Source organism: Ascaphus truei, chromosome 21 (assembly GCF_040206685.1).
Source record: "Ascaphus truei isolate aAscTru1 chromosome 21, aAscTru1.hap1, whole genome shotgun sequence".
NCBI classification, from domain to species: Eukaryota; Metazoa; Chordata; class Amphibia; order Anura; family Ascaphidae; genus Ascaphus; species Ascaphus truei.
Window position 1 is genome coordinate 14,481,533 of NC_134503.1, and position 21,068 is coordinate 14,502,600.

The following is a 21,068-nucleotide window of genomic DNA, read 5'->3' on the forward strand; positions in this document are numbered from 1 at the left end:
TGGCAAGACTTAGTATAATGACGGCACTGGGTGAAGTGTTTACACTTCACATTATTCACAGCCGGGGAGGTGCTTTAGCATTTTCTTGTCTTTGATTAATTGGAAATGCATGAACTCAGATGACATGTGAATCCAAGGAAGGTGTACTTTCACCAAAATAGCATTGAGAACCTATTCGATCTATAATAAGTTTAGTGCTTTTTGTAAAGTAGAAGGGATGTACTCTAGGTCCCAAGCGGAATAGGTAGGTTATTTATGGTATAATGGGATTCAAAATAACCATTTTCTTATGGTTTATTACTTATGAAGATAAAAAAATTCAGAGGATAGCCTATTACATGTTTTAATGTACTATTCGAGATCTAAAAAGGCTAAAATAGTTGTTTTTTTGTCGGGTGGAGGGGGGGGGTCAAAATGTAGACTTGTGCATTCAGATTCCATGAATACTAGTGATGGTATGTTTTTTTTGGTTTGTTTTTTAAAGATGGCAAAAATGCACCTGTTGCTTATCCTGATTCAGCTATTTACAGACTAAAGGGTATTTCAAATGGAATGTGATTTAAGACATTCACAAGATTTCCACATGAATACTATTGCAGTTTTAATTTTCTTCCGTGAGATTGTCTTTAAGCAGATGTACAGAAGACATCATTTGTCATCATCACCCAACAAGCAAACCTTTATAAAACCATGTTTCCAGCTTTAGAATGTTTGTTATTTTCCAAATTTTTTCGCCTGAACACAATGTTAAAAAAGTGCAGTAGCAGGAGAAAAAAAACCATTTGCTTTCAACATGCACACATCAATTTACCTTGCATTCCCCTCCACCCCCTTTCATTTAAGTTATGATTTTAATAGCTTTTCAAATTAGACTCATAAGTTACACAGCACATTACCAGATAAATAATATTACTTATACACTTAACTAGGGTGCGTGCCCAAGTAGTAAATACTACACCGATTTATTTGATATATGGTCATTTACAAAGCAGACAAACAAAAAATGATATATTTTGTGTAGTAATCTTTAATGAACCTCAAGTATTATTGTACATAATTTATTCCAGTAACTACTGGAGGATTTTACAATACATTGCGATCTTAAATGAATTGGCAGTTTAAAACAAAGTCATTTCTTAAGACAAACAAGATGATAAGTGAACTGCTGCAGGAACCTTCTCTAGCAAAGAGGGGCTATTCCACAGCAGGTGAGATGAAGTGGAAATGTGCTTTATATGCAAGAACTGTGATAGCGGTATAGCATAAGAGTTAGATGCCGACTGGATATTCTTGTATATTATCATTGTTGTAGAAGTAAAACTCATTAAGTGCATTTTTGGCAAAAACTCACTAAATGCACTTTCCTGACTTGGAAAGTCTTTATCACGATTGAAAAACTCGTTAGACACCTAATCTTCAGAACGTCTCATATCAAAATAACTTCCTTTTTAAAAACAGAATTTTTCCAGTCAAAAAGAACATTTCATCACCTTTTCCTTAGTACTCAATGAACGTAGTTCTTTTACCTCTACAATGCCGATATATGAATGTGGAATGTCATGTGACCACAAAAAAAAGAGCACGAATGTAGAAAAAAAGTGCTTGTACTGTAATGAATGCATCAATCCTGTTTACAAAACAAATGTCAGAAAGGGCAGAGGAGGAGCTACAAATGCTAGTATATCCCAAGCCACAAGCTCCCACTGGAGCAGGGGTGGCCAACTCCACTTCTCAAGGAGCTGCCAACAGCTCAAGTGTTAATGTTATCCCTGCTTCAGCACAAGTGCCTAAATCAGTGACTCAGTCAATGACTGCGCCACCTCTGCTTACAACTTGACCTGTTGGTGGCCCTTGAGGACTGGAGTTAGCCACTCCTGCTCTAGATCAAGGATTACCAACCTATTTTTCAGGTGGTCCAATAAAATGGGGGGTGGATGCAAGGCCATTCCAAATGCTACGGTCCACGGGTTAGCCACCCTGCTCTAGATCAGCATGTAAAAGTACAGGTCAAAGACCATCCTTAACCCCTTAGTTGCCAGTACCTTTCCTCTTCTCACAGACCATTAAATAGGTTCTAAAAAGATCAGCCATTAGTTTGCGCAGGACAACAGGATTCTGGTATTCATTTTCAATATTGCACTTTGTGTACTTTAAAACGGTTTAGGGTGCAGGATTAGTGGTATCAGCCGTGTACCTGTGTAAAAGCGGTGTCCCCCATTTGTTTTTTGAGTATACCAATGCCTTCTATTGCAGGGGCTTTTATGGCAGAGAAAGAGTTAAAGGAAAGGCTGTAATTTCACTTGTGAATGTTAACCCTGTCTTAACATGTCAAAACGATCCCTTCTGTTTCAATACACTGATAATGGAAAGAAAGGTTCTGTAATTCAAGGGGGGGTGGGGGGAACTCCAGCCCTCAAGTGCCACCAACAGGTCAGGTCTTCAGGAAATCCCTGCTTCAGCACAGATGGCTCAGTCAATGACTGGTCTAATTGTTTCTAATATGCTGGTAACCCAGAGGTCTGAGTGCCTGTTGAGTCGTGCTCCGTTTCCCCTTTGCTGTAAGCGGCACGGTACGGTTTTACATTGTGTTTCTGCCCCCTTAGCAAGAGAGGAAAACTAGGATTTACCTAACCAACTATACTTAAATTACAGAAACAAAAATATATCAAATATACCATTTAAAAAAAAAAAAATGAAACACCTTATCCCTATCCCAATCCCCAAATAAAATAAATTTTATATATAACATTTATATATTATTTTGAAACCATTTTCTATAATTTTTTACCTGATAAGAAAAACAGGAACATCCGATTACTTGTTCCCTGAAATAGCCCAATATGTTTACCCTTACATTGCTGCTGGGATGAGCAGGCATTGAGCAACACGTAGCTGATCCAACAGGAAATGGGTCAATAAGAACCTAAAAGTCACATTGTAACAATACAGTTAGGTTGCCTGTGCTTTGCTAATCTGCATTTCAAAGCAGTCCTTTTTAGTTCACATGGTAGAAAAAAAAAAAAAAAAAAAACCTGGTTATGAACATAAAACAAAGCTCCAGATTGGCTCATTCAACTGGTGACTAAACGTCACACAACGGAGATTATTATACCTGCAGGCATCAGCTCCTGAAACATCTCCCCTACCAGAGTTCTGCATTTGGTCTTCAACTAGCATTATGTAAGCATTTCACTGGTTTGAGCCAATAAATAGTGCAGATGTGACCTGGAACAAGTTGGAGCATTATCTCAGCAATACACCATCAGCATCCACACAACAAAATATGCTGCAACTTGCTGAACAAAATAAATCTGCAAATTATACTGCACGTACAACCACAAAGGACATTTTTTTCCCCCCCACCGGTGTGATGAAGGTGGCATATTGTAAACTAGTATGTACGCGAATGTCAGAGGAACCACAATGTCATTACGTTCTGCAATGAATGGATCAACACGCAGATTATCACAATGTAAGTGCCGGCCATGTGTTGGAAATTTAAGAGACTGATTTCTACTCGTCTGTCCTGGAAAATGTTTCAGTCTGTAAGGAGATGGTGACCGGTTTAATTGGGGGAGGGGGGGGGGGGGTCACAGCTCTCCTGCGGTTTATTCACAGTATTCCCATACAGAAAAAGTGGGACGGCCCTCAGTCCCGAACATGGGGAAGTCCTGTCCTGAACCGGTTTATCAACCACCCTGCTTAATTCCTCTGCAATGTATCTATATGTATGCTCTTCAAAAGAGAACATCACTGCTCACCCATGCTTGATAAAGAATGTGTTCAAGGGCTCAGATCAGTCTTCTCGTCTTAACCGCTTCATCCCTGAGTTTTACAGCTTTTTTTAAGAGCTTGGTATCAGATAGTCCTCATCTTCTTACATGACTAGAGGCACATTACGCAGGAAGATATCCTGATGCTAGCAAAACTTCTTGGTATTTTACTGCCATCAAAGCTGCACCCGTCTTTAACAATAGGCAAATTTCAGGGGTGAAGTGGTTTAACCTTTCAATTCCAGAGGTCAACAAACCACCTCTCCAACATCACCTTCCCAAGCAGCCTCTTAGTCCTGAGTGAAGTCTCGTGGTTGCTACCAGACTTCTGCCAACTCACAGGCCTATCATCTGCACCCACTTATAGCAGAAAGAAGCAGCTCGTCCCTGATGGTGCAGACACCATGTCCTGCTTTTTACAGTACATACATTTTTATTTTCCCAAGAGGAACACCACGATGTTTACAATATTATAACAGCAGCCGTAATGGAAGCAGAGCATCCATGGGAAGGGATGGTGAAAGTAAGAGCTTTTCACCTAGGCTCCCCTCTTGCTTAACCCCATACCAATAGTAGTAAACTGGCTTTACAGAGAAGAAACCGATCCTTTTAAGATGTCCAGATGGGAAGTGGGTGAGCTTCTGTATTGAAGACAACCTTGTCCAGATTCAGAAGGTCCACATCATCTGAGAAGAGCAGGTACAGGTATTTCAGGGTCTCTCCCAGGAAGAAGCTCTCCATCTTATCCCGAGGCTCAGGGTTGATGGCGCTCTGCACGTTGTTGATGGAGGAAAACCCACCTGTGGGAACCTGAGAAGGGAAGAAACATTTTAAGAGAGAGAGAGAGAGAGAGAGAGGCAACCAGGATATGTCAAATGGTTAACTCAGTCAAGCCAAGAGCTACTTTGAAACAAACAGTTACGAGGCTAGTGATTGCTTTTTAGAATAGTGATGGAAAATGAGGGCAAATCAACAATATTAAAATATACTAGGTACGTTGTTTGGAAAATGTGCATATTTAGTTATATATAGCTACTGTAGAAGCAACATAAGGCCGTATGGCAGGGAAGGACAACTCCAGTCCTCAAGGGCCACCAACAGGTCAGGTTTTAAGGCTATCTCTGCTTCAGCACAGGTGGCACAATCAGTGGCTCAGTCATTCTGAGTTGGCCACCCCTGAGCTATGTAGATGAATATTTACATTGTCCTTTAATTCTAAGCCATTATTGTTCCTTTTTTGGCACAGATTTTTTTTTTTTTTTTTAACTATTCAGTAAAATGACTACGTTACCAAGTGTCACAAACCCAGTCACGTGAAGAAGGGTGCTGTGAGGTTTTAAAAGCTCTATATACACAGCATAAATCCATAAATGAAGAACTTGTGCGAGTCCATTAAGCGGTAACACAACCTACAACAAATGTAAACTTGCAGTACCCTTATCAAATAAAAAAAAAAAAAGGCCATGTTCAAAGTGATTAAACCTCTGACTTGCATGGGCGCCTATAAATAAGTCGGACATTCCTCTGTGGGTTCGTCTAGGGGAGAGAGGTGCATTACCCGTGTGTGCTTGTTGAAGCTCTGCAAGATCTCCCAGCCCCAATCCTGGTACTTTGTATCACCGGTGAAACGGAACAGGTAGAAGAGGCTCTCCACCGTCTCTGGCCTCAGCAGATTGTGCCGGTCAGCAGGCTGCAGAGTGAAGGAGGTGAAAGGCAGAGCATTTACTGTACATCACAACAACATGTACGGTTTGCACGGTAACGTGCTGAAAAGACACTTTAAAAAAAAGTACTTGAAGTACAAAGGGAGAGACAGAGGGAGGTCCACAACAGTGAGAAAGGAGGCACAAGAGGTAGAGATGGAGAACATGGGGAAATCTATGAAAGCTTTTCTCTAATTTTACACTAACCATCATATCTATTGAAGACTAGTAAATGTTCCATTAGAGCCAATTATTTATTTTTATTAGTAAGTTTCCTAACTGGCGAGTAATCTGAAGGACAGAAAATAGAAAATGAGAAATTGGAGTGTAAAAAGGGAAATATATTATTTTTCAAGAGTACAGATCCCGCTACCCTGCACAGCAACCACAACGTGCTGTGACATGTCACGCTGAACTTGCAGCCTGTTAAGGACTGCACTGCAATGCATGCCTTGGCCGCTCACCTTCACGTCTATGTCCGTGCGGCCCTTCTGCACGGCGTGCAGGGAGAAGTGCGATATTTCAGGGCTCAGACCGGTCTCCATTTGCTTGTACATCTGGTAGCAAGTCTCCATCAGGGCAGTTGCCAGCTCCATGTGATCGGCTGTAATGCCGTTGTGGGCTCCCAGAGCCAGGGTGCCAGGTAAGAAGCACACCAGGTGATCCTGCAGGAACAAAATACACGTTACAATGAGGGAAGGGGCTTTTAATTACTGAAAAGATCTGTAAATTTTACACCTGATGCACATATCCTATCTTACAGTGACAATCTTGAAGTGAATATGTAGTTAGACTGTAGTTGGACTAGAGGTGGACTGGATCCTACTGCAAATTAATCTGCACTAACTAGCAAACTGTAAGCTCATCTGACAAGACTATTGCACGGTTCTTAGCCTGTACAATTAACCCCCCTGTACACTTTATTTATTGCAGTCTCTCCCAACACTTGTCTGCACACAACTTCCTCTCCCGTCCCCCAAATTCCTCTGCAATACCTGAACAGACTAGCATTGGAAATGCAGCACGCTTTCAGTGGCAGGTAAAAGGCACACATCTACGGTTTGCTTAATGCGCACTCAAACTGAATTTACCACAGCTTAATGCAAAGTGAGCTATGTTTGTGATAATGAACCTTCTACTTACCTCAAGTCTGCTATTTACTGTGGCCTCATTGAAATGTTACTCTATCTACTACAAATTCCTCCCTCCTGGCCCACACCCAATATCATCATACACCCTGGATTACTCAAAAGCCTCGCACTATCTACTGAAAGTTGGTGCAGACCTCTGAAAACCAGCACCCCAACCACTGCTCACTCTAATGGCAGACATCACAAACAATTACTCAAATTTGTATTTATACTGTTACTCTCTTTAGCAGGGGATATTGAACTGAATGCAGGCCCTCCCTTTTCAATTCTGTCCCATACCCCTGAGAATACCCCTTTGCAGTTCCAAAAAGGCCTGTCGCCCATATAAATATCCGTAGCTTGTTGCCCAAACTGGACATGGTGCTTTATGCATAAATCCAAAGCCATAATTCTCTCACAAAGATAACCAACTTCTAAAACCCTCAATGCAAATATCGCCATTCAGGGATACTCCATTTCTAGGAAAGATACTGTAGGTCAAAGAAAGGAGGGAAGTCACTTTATATTGAACACTCCTTACAATTTACGCAGCTAAAATGACCCGAGCCCACCCTCTTTTGAAATCATAGTTGACAAAATGTGCCTCCCCTTCTCTAAGCCCATTGTTATTGCTGGCATCTACGGCCCTCCTAAAGCCCCACTACAATCCCGGACTGATATCACCCAGTTTCATGGCTCAATTTCCACTCTGAACGAGAAAAGTGAGCTGTTTGTTCAAGATTTCAACCTCAATTGAAAAAACAAAAAATCCAAACAACTCAAGTCAGTAAAATCTAACAACAAATTTCCCAACTCAAATGGACAAACCTAAAATCTCACAACCATTCCTTGCTAGACTGGATTCTATCATCTTCGCCAACAGAATACAATCCTCTGGTATCCTACCTGACATTTTCTGTGACCATGCAATAATGAACGGTGTAAGGAAAATCAGACCACCCCAAATCAAGCCCTAAAGTTTCTCACAAGAACATTTTCTGGCTGATCATACAAATTGCCCTTGGTACAGAATTTACTTGATACCTGACCCCGATTCTGCGCTTGATTATTTCCAAACAGAGTTTTTAAAGCTCTGTGATACCAATTATAGACTATGGGGACATAGTATATGGTGCAGCACCACAAACTCACAATAGCAAACTATATACAACTCAATATGCTGATTTGTCCTCCAATGTAATTACAACACACATCACTGCGAAATGCTCAAAAAACTAGATTGATCATCACTTGAGTCTAGGCGCAAAGTTCACCTTTCCTGCCTTGCCTTCAAATACTTTCTGGGCAAGTTACCCGCCTTTCTGAAGAAGCTCCTCACCCCTACCACATGCAGCACCTATCCGAGATCAGACTCCAAAAGACTGTTCATGGTCCCAAGGTTCAACAAAGTATCCGGTCGCTCCTCCTTCTCTTACCATGCACCCCACAACTGGAAAAATCTACCAGAGACTCTCACAGCCACCGCCAGTCTAAGTTCTTTCAGAACTAAAGCTGTTTCACATTTTAATCTGGTCTGTAACTGTTACATACGCCTATAACATATTATGTTTAACTGTTCATGCAATGTCTTTATATATAATGTATACCCCTCTTCATTTAATGTATTTGCTATCATAACTCTGTGCCCAGGACATACTTGAAAACGAGAGAACTCCATGTACTGTATTACTTCCTGGTAAAACATTTGATAAATAAAAATAAATCATTCAGATTTGAGTAGGGTGTGACTGATGCAAGACACTGCAGGAGTTAGGTTACCATAAGACATCATCCCTTGGAATATTCGCCACACTTCTGCCGTTTATCATGATAAAATTAGTCCAAGATTAAGCTTTTCATCCTATGCAGTACATCACAACAGTCTGTTACCCGTAACGGCTTTGAAACTACACACTCTCTCAGTCTCTTCTCCAAGTCTAATGACATGAATCTTGCAGAGGGTTACACCACCACGCACACAAATTAACATAGGGTTTGATAGTTCCGGCTTTGCAATCATTACTGCATGTACCTGGGGACCAGTGACAATGCAGTAGGAGCACTGTACCTGCAGACCAGTTGCTGGAGTAACATACTGCTTTTATGTAGAAACAATATTTCCTTTAATGAGATGGTTGGGGGCATGTTACAGTCTCGACATGCTAAAAACACCCTTTGAATGCAGCAGCAGTATGTATGTTTGTATATCTTTATTTATATAGCGCTTTACAACACATGTGACATAACACAATGGGAATAAGCGCTTCAGACATAAAATAAACAGGAAAAGCAAATCCCTGCCCCTAAGAGCTTACAATCTATGTGGTAAATGGGTGAGAACTTAGAGACAGGAGGGTGTACGCAGTGACAGCAGATCTGTAACATTATATGGCCAACTGCTCAGGTGACAGTAAAATGACAAGGCACTAATTCAGAGCCCCTAAGGGCCTGTCAGGTTGTGTTACTGCGGGCAGGTGGCCATGGTTACAGTTACCACGACAGCAGCTAACCCAGCTCACCAAGCTACAGGAAACACCGGCACTCAATGCCATGAGAACAATTCCTAAACCTCGGAGTGTAACACAACTATAGCGGAGGTTTTATTTCTCCCTCCACAATGCAGGAGCTCGGTTACCATCGGATGAGCCCAAACCAACAAGTGTGGGCTGTGACGAACAAACTGCTGACCTATCTTATTGCCATTCCCCCTGCAAAAGTCAGTCGTGTTTGCAATGCTGTTTATCATGATTTAAAAAAATAATAATAATAATAAACACGGGTAGGATGCTATTTAATACACAGTTATATGCAAGTGAAACCAATATTACGAACAAGAGCAAGGAGGTTGGAATACACGGGGTCACTGCCACCTGGGCCCGAAATGCATTGCTGGCAGCAGAGGGGTTAACGCAGGGGTGTTCAACGCCAGTCCTTAAGCCCCCCCCCCCCCCCACACTCTCTCCCCAACAGGTCAGGTTTTCAGGATATCCCAGCTTCAGCACAGGTAGCTCTGATTGAGCCACCTGTGCTGAAGCAGGGATATCCTGAAAACCTGACCTGTGGGGGGCGGGGGAGGCTGAATGAATTACAAGACAGGGGAAGAGCTAGGACTGTAGCATGCAGAGGCTGCGTTTACGCATATACAGTACAGGGGGGCTTGCACACCTATAACACACCTGGGACGCCTTACATAAATTGGGGCTAATAGCTATGGAGAACAGCGATGACGCAGGTTTGCAGGTCCGTCAGAGGCAGAGCTGTCAGTCATCGCTCTGCTGGTCAAGATCCCCCCCCACAGTGCATGGAGTTGCGCAACGCAATGCATTGTGGGGCATATTCTCGTGGATCCGAGTGGTGACCGACCACTCTGCCTCCGTGGGGGCTCTCCAGTGTCATACGTATGTGCGCATGTACGCATGTAATATATACAGCCATTCCAAAAGGAGTATTTTGTACTCAGAGAGAAAGCGCAACCTCTGGTAGCATGTGAATAGTTTTCTGGAGCACTTACCATCTTGGGACTGAAGTGGCTGTGAGCGAGCTCCCCTACAAATGTCAAGCCGCTGGGCTGCGATTTCCGCAGCAGGTTCTTCTTCACGCCCTCGATGGCCTGCATATAATCTTCCAAAAACCTGGGAAACACCAAACCAGGCTCAGCTATTCTGCTACTACTGCGGCTACATGCACTCACACAAACTGATGCAAATGATAACAGAGCGAGTCCCCTCCAGGGAATGACTAATCAGAAGAAAGTCGCTAAGATTGCAGCTTGTAACATTGAACCATTCAGGAATGGAATGGCAGAGTTACAGAGCCTTGTCTACAGTGTCATCTGTAGAGATGGACTGGTCAGTTACACTCCATCACACCGAATGCTCGGCCGTCCAAAGGGCCAAGTTCCAGCATGTCACCAAAGGGCAGGATTACTCAGAACAGACCGTGTGTTACTGAGCCCCTCAAAATAGGCCTCTTGAACCGACTGGCTTGGGGCATCATCTCTACCACTAAACAACTCAACACGCTACCTCAATTTGAAAGGACCTAGACATCCAACAGTGGTGTAGAGATTGATGGGAAAAGCTTGACCTCAGCCCATAACAATATTATGGAAAGAGTAATTGACCGCACATAATGACAACAATATGTCCATTTTATTATTATGTACGGCTGGGAACCCTACATGACCAATGGGGAAGAGCGCGGGGCCTCTGAAAGCGCCCCCCTCCGAAAATGTTGCGCCCCCCTGCTCTATCTATTTCATTCACTCAGACTATTATAAATAGGGATTCATCTTGTCTGAAATTATAAACCAAGACTGAGCAACGTGCCTCTTTGTGAGGATTACATGCACTAATGCTGCTTTATCTATGTGTCTTGTTTAGAGGTGCGGTTAGGTTGATGTGTGTGTGTGTGTGTGTGTGTGTGTGTGTGTGTGTGTGTGTGTCTCTCATGCACTTCTACAAATGGAAGCCTTTGCCGTGCCGGGGGGTTCCGGCAGTGCAGGATCTTCGCCAGTTCCGTGCCATGTGATGGCTTCCGGAGTGATCGCATGGAGCGCCCAGGCCTCGGACACAGGAAAGTGGTGGCGGGCTCCACTTTCATTTAGATCGGGCTGGTCATCCGCCCGATTACCTCCTAGAAAAATGACCACGCGCCTATGACATCCCCAGTGTGTCCTAAGCGATTGTGGCATGCCAGATACGTCATTAGGCTACAGTCAAAGTAAAGAAGAAAATAACCATTTGTACGAGGGACTTACGAGTTCTCTTTCTTCCCACTCTGGATCCATTGCTTAAGCAGGTATTCATAGTAGCTGTCAGCCCGAGCTCCCAGAGTGAACACCCCAAGGTGGCTGAATTGCCCGCTGTTGGTGTTGATAAACATAGGTACCAGCCCATCGCGTTTCCCAGACAGGTTATGCACGTGCTGGGTGACTTGGTCTACCACTTTCTGTAAAGAGATGGGAGAAATAACATCACGGTTATCTGCGGCTCGGAGAAATGAAGCGGCATCCGGGGAAACAGACAGCGACTGCCCGGTTACCTGGAAGTTGTCATCGCCTGTGAGACGAGACAGCTCCCTGAACTCCAGCTGGACACTGGTCACTTCGGCCACGGTGCTGTCGGACGTCCAGCGGGGAGGGTGGGCAGTGCCGCGGCCGATGTTCACATCTGAGTAAGGCACCTTGGATGGGGTGTTAAAGGCTGGTAGCAGGCGGGTCCCGATATCTTTCTGGGGAGACAGAGGACAGAGAGCATTTCAGTCTACAAAACAAGCAATGATGGGGACATCAAAGGGGTTTTATTTCAAAAATAGACTGCGGTGCCATCTTTGGACGACTGAAGAGTCTGCAGATAACAAAAGGGAGTTGTTCTGTTTAGAGTGCGATGCGCAGCTATTTAGAATGATATCTTTCATCTCCCACTGACCGATTCCGTGTTTTTTAACCAATGTCCCACACGGAGGGTGTCGCACACTCAACCTGAGGATTCGCTTGGCAGACAATAGTGCAATACTCATTGCATTAATCATGAAAGACTTTGCTCTGCATTTAAAATAAAAGAATAAAGGGCATTTCCAGTTGCATTTTACATCATGGAAACTGCAAATGCTATTGTGAATGTAACCTTTAGTAGGAGTTCTGAATTTCAGTTTCTAGCTAGTGTTATAGAAACGTTCAGTGATAAACTGACAAGTGGGCAATTAGATCATACGATCATGTGACTTCCTTGCGGAGAAATAAATAAGTGTTGTGGAACACCGCAATAGCTTTTAATTGTTGACTTCAATTTCACTTGCCCCATTGCCATATTACACTGTATTTTGTAGTCTTTAGTATGGACCACAACCCAAATGTAAACGGTTGCTATTGTGTTTTATAAAACCACCTTCAAGTCTATCCTAATCACTGCAAGGTTGGATTTGTTAATGCGCGGTTTCCCCAGTTGGGTATAAGTCTCCAACCATCCCGTCGCTAAAGTATTCTGTGACATTAATAGTTTGTTCCAGAGTCAGGTTAAGTGTTCACGTTTGCAAAAGCATTTAAATGCAATAATAAGGTAGAAAATGTGTAATGCAATCGAGTTCTTTCGCTGTCCTACCACTCCTTCACACGCAGAGATGGATTGTGCTTTAAACACTTCCCTTCTGAGAACAAGACGTGTGTGTGATTGCATGGAGTTCACTCTAACACTTGATTTGATTTGCTGTTAGACGTACAGCTTTATCCAAGAACATGCTATCCTGTGTTAGGTGGTATGTGCTCAGAAGCCCTCCAAGGATCCGGATGGTGGTCTCAAACAGGTTGACATCTACGTTCTTATCGAATGTGAGCTCGCTGGTCACCCACGACTTGGCTTCTTCAAACTCTGTAACGGGATGGAGCGAGAGAGATATAAAGCATGTATGAATTACCGTTAGAATCAGGTTTGGGTTGTCCTTAAGCTCCCTTTTCAGGAAGTTAAGAGACTGATACCAAGCTCTGGCCCAAACCGTTGTAGTGATACATTTCAGTTGTTAAAGCTTCTTGGTGCAAGGAGATTCATGCCACTCCAAATTTGTATACAAACACAGATAGAGCCCTGAGCTTCATGAGACAGAGGGAACCTAGCTCTCACTTTCATTCATTCTGCCCCTCACTCCAAGGGATGACACAAGGACATAGGCCACTATACATTAAAGTGAGAAGTGGGTAAAACTCAATAAATTAAACATTCACTTTTTAACTGGCTCCCTAGTAATAACCACAGCTGCATTCAATCTGAACCCATCAGTCTACATTTGCAGCGCCCCAAAAGGCAGACGCCTGATGGGGTTGCCCAAGAGCTGCTCCCCTCTGCACAGAACCAGCGTGCTAAGGGTTAATCTCTAACTATGCTTACTGCTGTGTTTTGTCGGGCCTCCCCCCCTTGGAATGTTAATGCCCCTGGAGGATAAAAGGACTCTGAAACCACAGCTGCATTCAATGTCTACATCTACGTCACCTCAAAGACAGACAGACTTTGGCGTAGCTAAAGGGTGTGAGCCGTTAGCCGCTGTTAAAATTGCTATATTTAAATCTGAAACTCACCAGCCCTTTTATCCCCTGCACACAATTTTCCGACTAACTGTCCATGAAATGTCAGTGAATTGACTGTATAACGTCTGTTTAAGTAATGTAACCATGTATTGTTATAACTCTGCCCAGGACATACTTGAAAACGAGAGGTAATTCTCAATGTATTACTTCCTGGTAAAATATTTTATAAATAAATAACTAAAATAATAGTATATTGAAGGGGAGGAAAGAGTAGGGGAGAGGAAACAGGACCAACAACCTACCAAATTGTCACTGCTAAAGAGGCAGAAGGCACTTATGTGACAAAGTCTGTCAAGCTTAGTACAAATCCTGGCATGCAAAGAGCACTGACATAGGGTTCAAGTCTTATCCATAAAACAAAGAGTGGTATAGCAACATGAGAACAGAAGGCAGGATAGCAAGGAAGTGCAAACACTGGCACAGAAACACATACAAAAGTTAGCCACCGCCCTCTGCAACCAGATTGCCCTGCAATGCACTGTGAGGAACTCCAGAGTACAAACGGATGACCAGGGATGTGTAGTTACTTCAATTTCTGGATGAGATAATTACCGTCTTTCAGTCCCATGATCCACATGGTGTCCAAGGCATCTATGAGTGTGAGCCCCAGGCCGAACCACTCATTGTAGGATTTGGAGATAGGTTTCAGCTCGTCATGACCCCAGGCAAAGTCCTTGTACCCCTTCCAAGCGTGACTGAACGCCTCCACCACTGCCTCCTGACGCTCACTGATGGGGACTGGGAAGGAGATGGTGCAGAGTCAGGGTATTCTCAGAAGGCTGAGCTCATCCTTCCCACACTTATCCTGTGCCACAGCAGCACACTGCCACCACTGGGACACCATGCCAGAAATGTCACATGTAACAGAGATCTGAGGGATTAGCATTACACTACCAGGCAACGTATACCAGAGCATTCAAAACCCCTGCATAATAGAAATGAGTCAGGGGATCTTTAAGGCACAGGATCAAGTATTTATTTGCAATACCTGGGTCCTTTTCGACAACATCATCCTGAGGAGCAGCCTGTGTCTGTTCTTTTACTTTGGGCAGAGAAGTTTCGGAGGTCTGCACAGGCTCTATGACTGCTCCTCTCCAGCTGCGTACACAACATGGGGAACATGTCAACTGGGCAGGTATGGGACTGGCGACCAATCCTGTCACACAATCTCTCTACATATACAATAGTTCACCTTTTTTGCGCAATAAAAAAAAAAAAAAAAAATAGGTACGGGCGATATAGAAACCGACTCGCAAGCAGTTGGTGCTAGAAATTTTATATTTTTTAATTATTTAAAAATCTGTATATAGAGAGCTTAAGAAATGGTGCCAATTATCTATATTTACTGAATATGCCCCTTGCCATTAGTACCCATTTGATCCGATTTACGTCGCCCCGTCGGAAAAGCACAGACTGGTCAGTACCTAATGACAGGCTGCTGCTCCTCTGCCTGCTGATCCTCTGCCTGCTCTGGTTTCTGCTCAATGTCTTCCGATATTATGTTCTTCACAGTCTGGGGTTTTATATTGGGGGGACCACGTTTGTTTGGCTTCCTGGGTTTCTAAAAAGCAAGAACAAAATTAAGACATTCTCCAAGAATGCTACAGCAGGTTTTTGGGGTTCGCTCCTTAATGAGCCACCCTAACAAAATCTAATTCCCTCTACCCCCCACACTGTGATACCTGAGATGGTGGATTTAGTTGATCCTGGACTACGCCCTCTGCCCTCTTGGGGACTGGTAACACCACCGGCAGTGCAGGGTTTAGACCGGGTACCTCCTGAGCCTCATAATGTTCTTCTGATCGACTCGTCAGAGCTAAACAAATGTATTGATAAATCAGCACACAAGCTCAACACAGGATAAAAACACACACACACATAAACCATGTTTGTAGCTCAAATAATACAATATACCGTATTGGCCCGAATATAGTCCGGCCTCGCACATAATACGATCCTAAAGTTTTGCAGGTGTTCTACATGAAAAATAAAAGGTGTTAGGCTGCGCATATAATACGGGTACAGTTATCGGAAGGACATTTTTAGGAAAAAAATATAGCACTATATTCAAGCCCACACGGTATATATTTCAAATGTATGTATATAACCCAGAGAATAACAGCAGAAGTGAATACAAATATGGTTAGGACATGAACACACCCTCTGCAAGCCTACTATCAGGTTCAACATGTATGGAAACCTTGTTTCTCCAGGGCCCATGTTTAAGTATTCAGCCAATCTTTCAGACCACCAGACCCTCTCCAGTGATCCTAGATGGGAAGAGAGACTTTCCGAGCATCATAATACAGACCTTTCCATGAAAAGTTACAGAAAGAGTTTTAATCAACCTTTGCATTGCCAGGGAGGCCTACACACGCGCTGCCTTCAATGCGTTTCAGGCATCTCCAGCAGTCAAGGAGTTAATGTTAACTGACCACCCTCCAGGAAGGATGCAGTGCTACCAAACAAAAAATTTCAGAAACACTGACATGATCGAACATGTTACTATGTCAAGAGCACTGCCTTGTTCCTAAATGTTTCTATTTTGTACTGAGCTATAAGCACTACTTAAATAAAAATTAAAACGGTGTTACATACTCCTCCAGTGTTCGCCCAGGTTGGAATAGGATACCACGCCACATACTGCAAGCACGACACACAGGAAGAGGATGACATTGCGCTGTAACCTTGACAGCTGTTTCCATTTCTAAGAGACAAGAGGGGAAGGAAGGCTGAGTCGTGTGTTCTGCAGGAAGAAGGTTGTTGCTGTTTAGAATTTTGTTGTCCCACTGCATTCACAGTCATGAAATCCACAGCGAGTGACCGGTGGGGGGCAATCATGTCACTGTCTCCACACAGCTTGGACATATTACACTATCTGCTAAGACACTGTGCAAGTGCTTTCCTTGTTAAGGAGTCTGTCTGCACTATACAAAGATTATAAATGCTGTACATCTCACTCCTATACACAGCACATCAATAGGTTGCCATCAAATAAACCTACGAGTAAATCACAAAACAACTTTCTTTATGCAATTGAAGATTAAATGAGAGATTGTTTTGCACACACTTATTTCACTCAGGTGTCAAACTTGGATTTGTTTCAAGCGTCCATAAAAAAAAAAACTTTAAATGAGATTGCCAAGGTGACTCATTTCTATGGAATTTGTAATTAGTTTTTTAAGTATTTTCCTGGGTGAAAAGCCAACACCTCTAACACAGACAGAGGTTTCAACCTCACACAAAACTGGTTGGTGAACATTTTCTGGAGATCTCACTGTATTTATTTATAACATGTTTTACCAGGAAGTAGTACATTGAGTTACCTCTCATTTTCAAGTATGCCCTGGGCATAGAGTTATGATGACAGATATATGGTAATGGACTTTCAGCTCTGGCTCCCGGACACACTCACATAACGAAGCTATTTAGTCTTATATACAGAGCTGAAGTTGCAGCACTGTACACAGAATTTCAGACACAATTCCACCCCATGCAGAACCTACATGTATTTCCTACCAACTACCAGTTACCTTTGTCATGGTCATTACCCAGACTTTGTAGCTTCTCTTGTTCATATCTTGATGCCTTCGACACAAAATGTTTTGCAAGGATCAAGAGAGTAATGTTAGCTTTATCTTCTCGGTCACTCATTATCGTTTGTCTCCCCACCTGAGCCCCCTGCATTTCACGCCCAACTGATCAAGAGAATTAATTTACTTTCCTCACCACGACCCCTTGGGATATCATATGAGGTAACATGATACTTCCTATCCATATTCCCAGGCTAATAACATATGCTCCCACTTACCCTTATTCTGCATATGCTAACCAAATACACATTTCCAGAACACTTTGACCCGAGCCTGATTCTAAAACCTTTGCTATACCATTCTGACATTTGTAATCCTGTTCTTGGCGCTTTGAAAAGCAGTTACAAACCCCAGGAGGAGTCACAAAATCAGGAAAGAACCAGACGGTCCTGATAAAATGAAGATAGTTTACAGAACTAATCCTTCCATTCCCTCTACTGAAGCCCGAACATGCTCCCATGCAGTCTCACTGATTAATATATCTGAACAAAGGCAGTCAACCCATGTAAAGGGTGCAATCCCACATAGCTGGCCCCAAAAAAAACATCCTTTTGAAAACAAGAAGGGCTTGTACCTTTAAAGCTGCAGTTCAAGCTGCCGTTTTTTTTAAATATTTTTTGTTCCATTCAATATGTGCATCACTACAATCTGCACACTGACAAGTGATTAGCTAAGCTGCAGATCGATCTGTTCTCCTGTAATCGATCGCTTGCTACAGGTTATTTAATTCAGATCTTGCACAGCATTGTGGGCAATGTAGTTTCTGGAATATGATCGACTGGGCAGTTACTAGATACAATTGGTTCACTGCTAGAGAGGGCGGGGCTCAAGAGCCAGAGCCTATCAGAAGGGGAAGGGGGCTGTCACTTAGGAAATGCTTCCTACATTAGAAACAGTAAAAAACAAAACATTTTTTTTTAAATTTTAAATGCTACAAGTATTTTCTCATAGTAAAAAACTGATTTATTAAAAAACACATGTAGGATATTGCTTGAACTGCTGCTTTAAGATTGCAGTCATAGTGCTGACAAGACACGTCTCACACAGGAAGTGTTTCAATAGCTGGAAAAATGTCAGTCGAACTGTCAAACACGTATTGACTTTCCTACGCACAGAGATTTGTCAATACATATATTTACACCTAGTGGTTTTGTATTTCTCACGCTGAGCCACTATATGCTTGTAATAAAAAAAAAAGAACTGTGCCCACTGGCGATACAAAAACAATAATAATGGTCGCTGTCCCTTGCACCGTATCCCGCATTCTCAACTCCCCTTTCTTCTTATTCACCCATACCGAAAGACCAAACGGCAAAAGGGTTATGTATACCTCTGAGCTACCAGAAGGGATTAGCGAGACAGTCTACAGTTAAATCTGACACACCAGAAATGAGGTTTATAACACGACAGACTTGACAGCTTACTCGCCCTCCTCCCCTTCAATCAAGAGCCCGTCCAAGAAAGTGATGATTTGGGGTTTCTAAGCAGCAAAAAGGGAATCTTCTGATTCGTGATACAGCGACTCTCTCAATGTCTATAAACAAATTGAAAAAACGGCGGTGCATCTGCTGCTGAAGAAAATTGACCAAATACTGCCAAGAACTAGGTGCAAAAATGTATTAGGGCACGTTTAAAAACAGTAAAGGAACACTCTCAATGTCTATGACAGTACTGATAGCTGAAAGTTAACTCCAACGAGTGAAACTCAGCCTTCCCCGGTATAAAAGACTCCATGGTGTGCCTCATCCCTCCAGAATTAACGTCCTGCAATGCCCTCCACCAGTATCAAGGTCCGTTGGGTCACGCCTGCCCAGTAACCTGCCCCTCCAGAGCACCCCATCTCCTAGTAGTAGTAGTAGTTGGGCACAGGAAACCATGTACACTTTAGTTCCTCTGTCAACGGGGGATACAGGAACTTACAAGCAAAGTGAGCACTTCCAATGAAGGCACTGTAACATGCAATTTATTTATACAGGGATCATGATGTGACCATAAAAACACTTGTATTAACTAAGCATTTGGGTGCCACAAGACAGTCACTATGTCATGGTTCTGGCACTCCTGAACCCCCTGGCTATTTTTACCCTCATGGAGCTCAAGTCACAATCTGCTGTGAAGGGGAAAGGAAGAGCACCCCTATTCCATTTCAAGGGCCACCGCAGTCACATGACTGCGCTTTGCAGAAGGGGCCGTGGCACTATGGTGTTGTGACCCCTTAGCACCAAGGCGTTATTTGTATATACGTAAGACAGAGGTGGGGGCAACTTCACTGTGACCTGCTGATCATTTATCTTCATGCTGCTGTACTTAACTCAAGGTTTCAAGCTTCAGCCAATGTGAGCAAGACAGTGGAGCTCAACACACAGGCAGGAATAGGTATAAAAAAGGTAAACCTGGCTTTAATAGATATAGAACATAATATAGGCACAGTACCTCCAGATACATAAAATACTATAGGCACAGTACCTCTAGATACCGAACATAATATACTATAGGCACAGTACCTCCAGATACCGAACATAATATACTATAGGCACAGTACCTCCAGATACCGAACATAAAATACTATAGGCACAGTACCTCCAGATACCGAACATAAAATACTATAGGCACAGTACCTCCAGATACCGAACATAAAATACTATAGGCACAGTACCTCCAGATACCGAACATAATATACTATAGGCACAGTACCCCCAGATACCGAACATAATATACTATAGGCACAGTACCCCCAGATACCGAACATAATATACTATAGGCACAGTACCCCCAGATACCGAACATAAAATACTATAGGCACAGTACCTCCAGATACCGAACATAATATACTATAGGCACAGTACCTCCAGATACCGAACATAATATACTATAGGCACAGTACCTCCAGATACCGAACATAATATACTATAGGCACAGTAGCTCCAGATACTGAACATTATATAGACACAGTACCTCCAGATACCGAACATAATATAGGCACAGTACCTCCAGATACCGAACATAATATAGGCACAGTACCTCCAGATACCGAACATTATATAGGCACAGTACCTCCAGATACCGAACATTATATAGGCACAGTACCTCCAGATACCGAACATTATATAGGCACAGTACCTCCAGATACCGAACATAATATAGGCACAGTACCTCCAGATACCGAACATTATATAGGCACAGTACCTCCAGATACCGAACATAATACACTATAGGTACAGTACCTCCTAAATAGATACAGGAAGTAATAAGTACAGTGACTGCTACATTGGGACAGTTGGAGTGTATGCTATTCAGGCCTCCCCTCTCCCAGCCCCCCACTCCCGGTCTCACCCAGCCCCTCGCCCGGTCTCTCCCAGCCCCCCACTCCCTGTCTCTCACCCGCCAGCAGGACTTCCTCCTCCAGCTCTTGCTGTTGTTGTATCCGCCCACGTCCGCCTGGCTCAGAGTCACGGAGATGAAGTCCCGGCGCTGCGGGGAGTACATGGCTCAGTGCCGCACCTGACTAACCGGCACCCATTACAAACCTCCCATGGAAGAGGAGGAGCAGCAAATCCAGCCCGAGGCTTCGGCCTAACCCAGACTGCAACCTGCCAACAGCCATACGGGCAGGCGTGCGCATGCGCAAGACTACAGAGACGCTGGCCTTCGCAGACTAGAGTAGCTCCGATGATGAGAGGGGACGCTCTGCATTGGACACGTAATCGGCTGCACTGAAGCACTTGGCAGCCATCTTTGATTAGGGCATATAAACTGCTGCCAGATTCCCCACCTCTCCAACCCATTGACAC

The 21,068-nt window shown here is 43.3% G+C and overlaps 1 protein-coding gene across 1 annotated transcript; it reads right to left on the bottom strand.

Moving 5' to 3' along the window:
* Positions 1–2,217: 2,217 nt before the first annotated feature.
* Positions 2,218–20,916, bottom strand: MAN1B1 (mannosidase alpha class 1B member 1). The gene is made up of 13 exons (XM_075579063.1): positions 20,659–20,916; positions 16,283–16,391; positions 15,367–15,500; positions 15,109–15,245; positions 14,673–14,782; positions 14,237–14,422; positions 12,826–12,974; positions 11,650–11,838; positions 11,366–11,556; positions 10,118–10,238; positions 5,941–6,141; positions 5,332–5,463; positions 2,218–4,583 (listed from the first exon to the last, which is right to left on the bottom strand). The coding sequence occupies exons 1-13, from the start codon at positions 20,761–20,763 to the stop codon at positions 4,383–4,385; spliced, it is 1,965 nt and encodes a 654-aa protein (XP_075435178.1). The 5' UTR covers positions 20,764–20,916; the 3' UTR covers positions 2,218–4,382.
* Between the last annotated feature and the right edge of the window lie 152 nt (positions 20,917–21,068).

Coding starts and splice junctions, on each gene's coding strand:
- MAN1B1 (XM_075579063.1), bottom strand. CDS start 20,763: ATGTACTCCCCGCAGCGCCGGGACTTCATCTCCGTGACTCTGAGCCAG. Junction 11,557..11,649: donor CAGGCGATGACAACTTCCAG/GTAACCGGGCAG, acceptor ATCTCTTTACAG/AAAGTGGTAGACCAAGTCAC. Junction 10,239..11,365: donor AGTGGGAAGAAAGAGAACTC/GTAAGTCCCTCG, acceptor GGTGTTTCCCAG/GTTTTTGGAAGATTATATGC.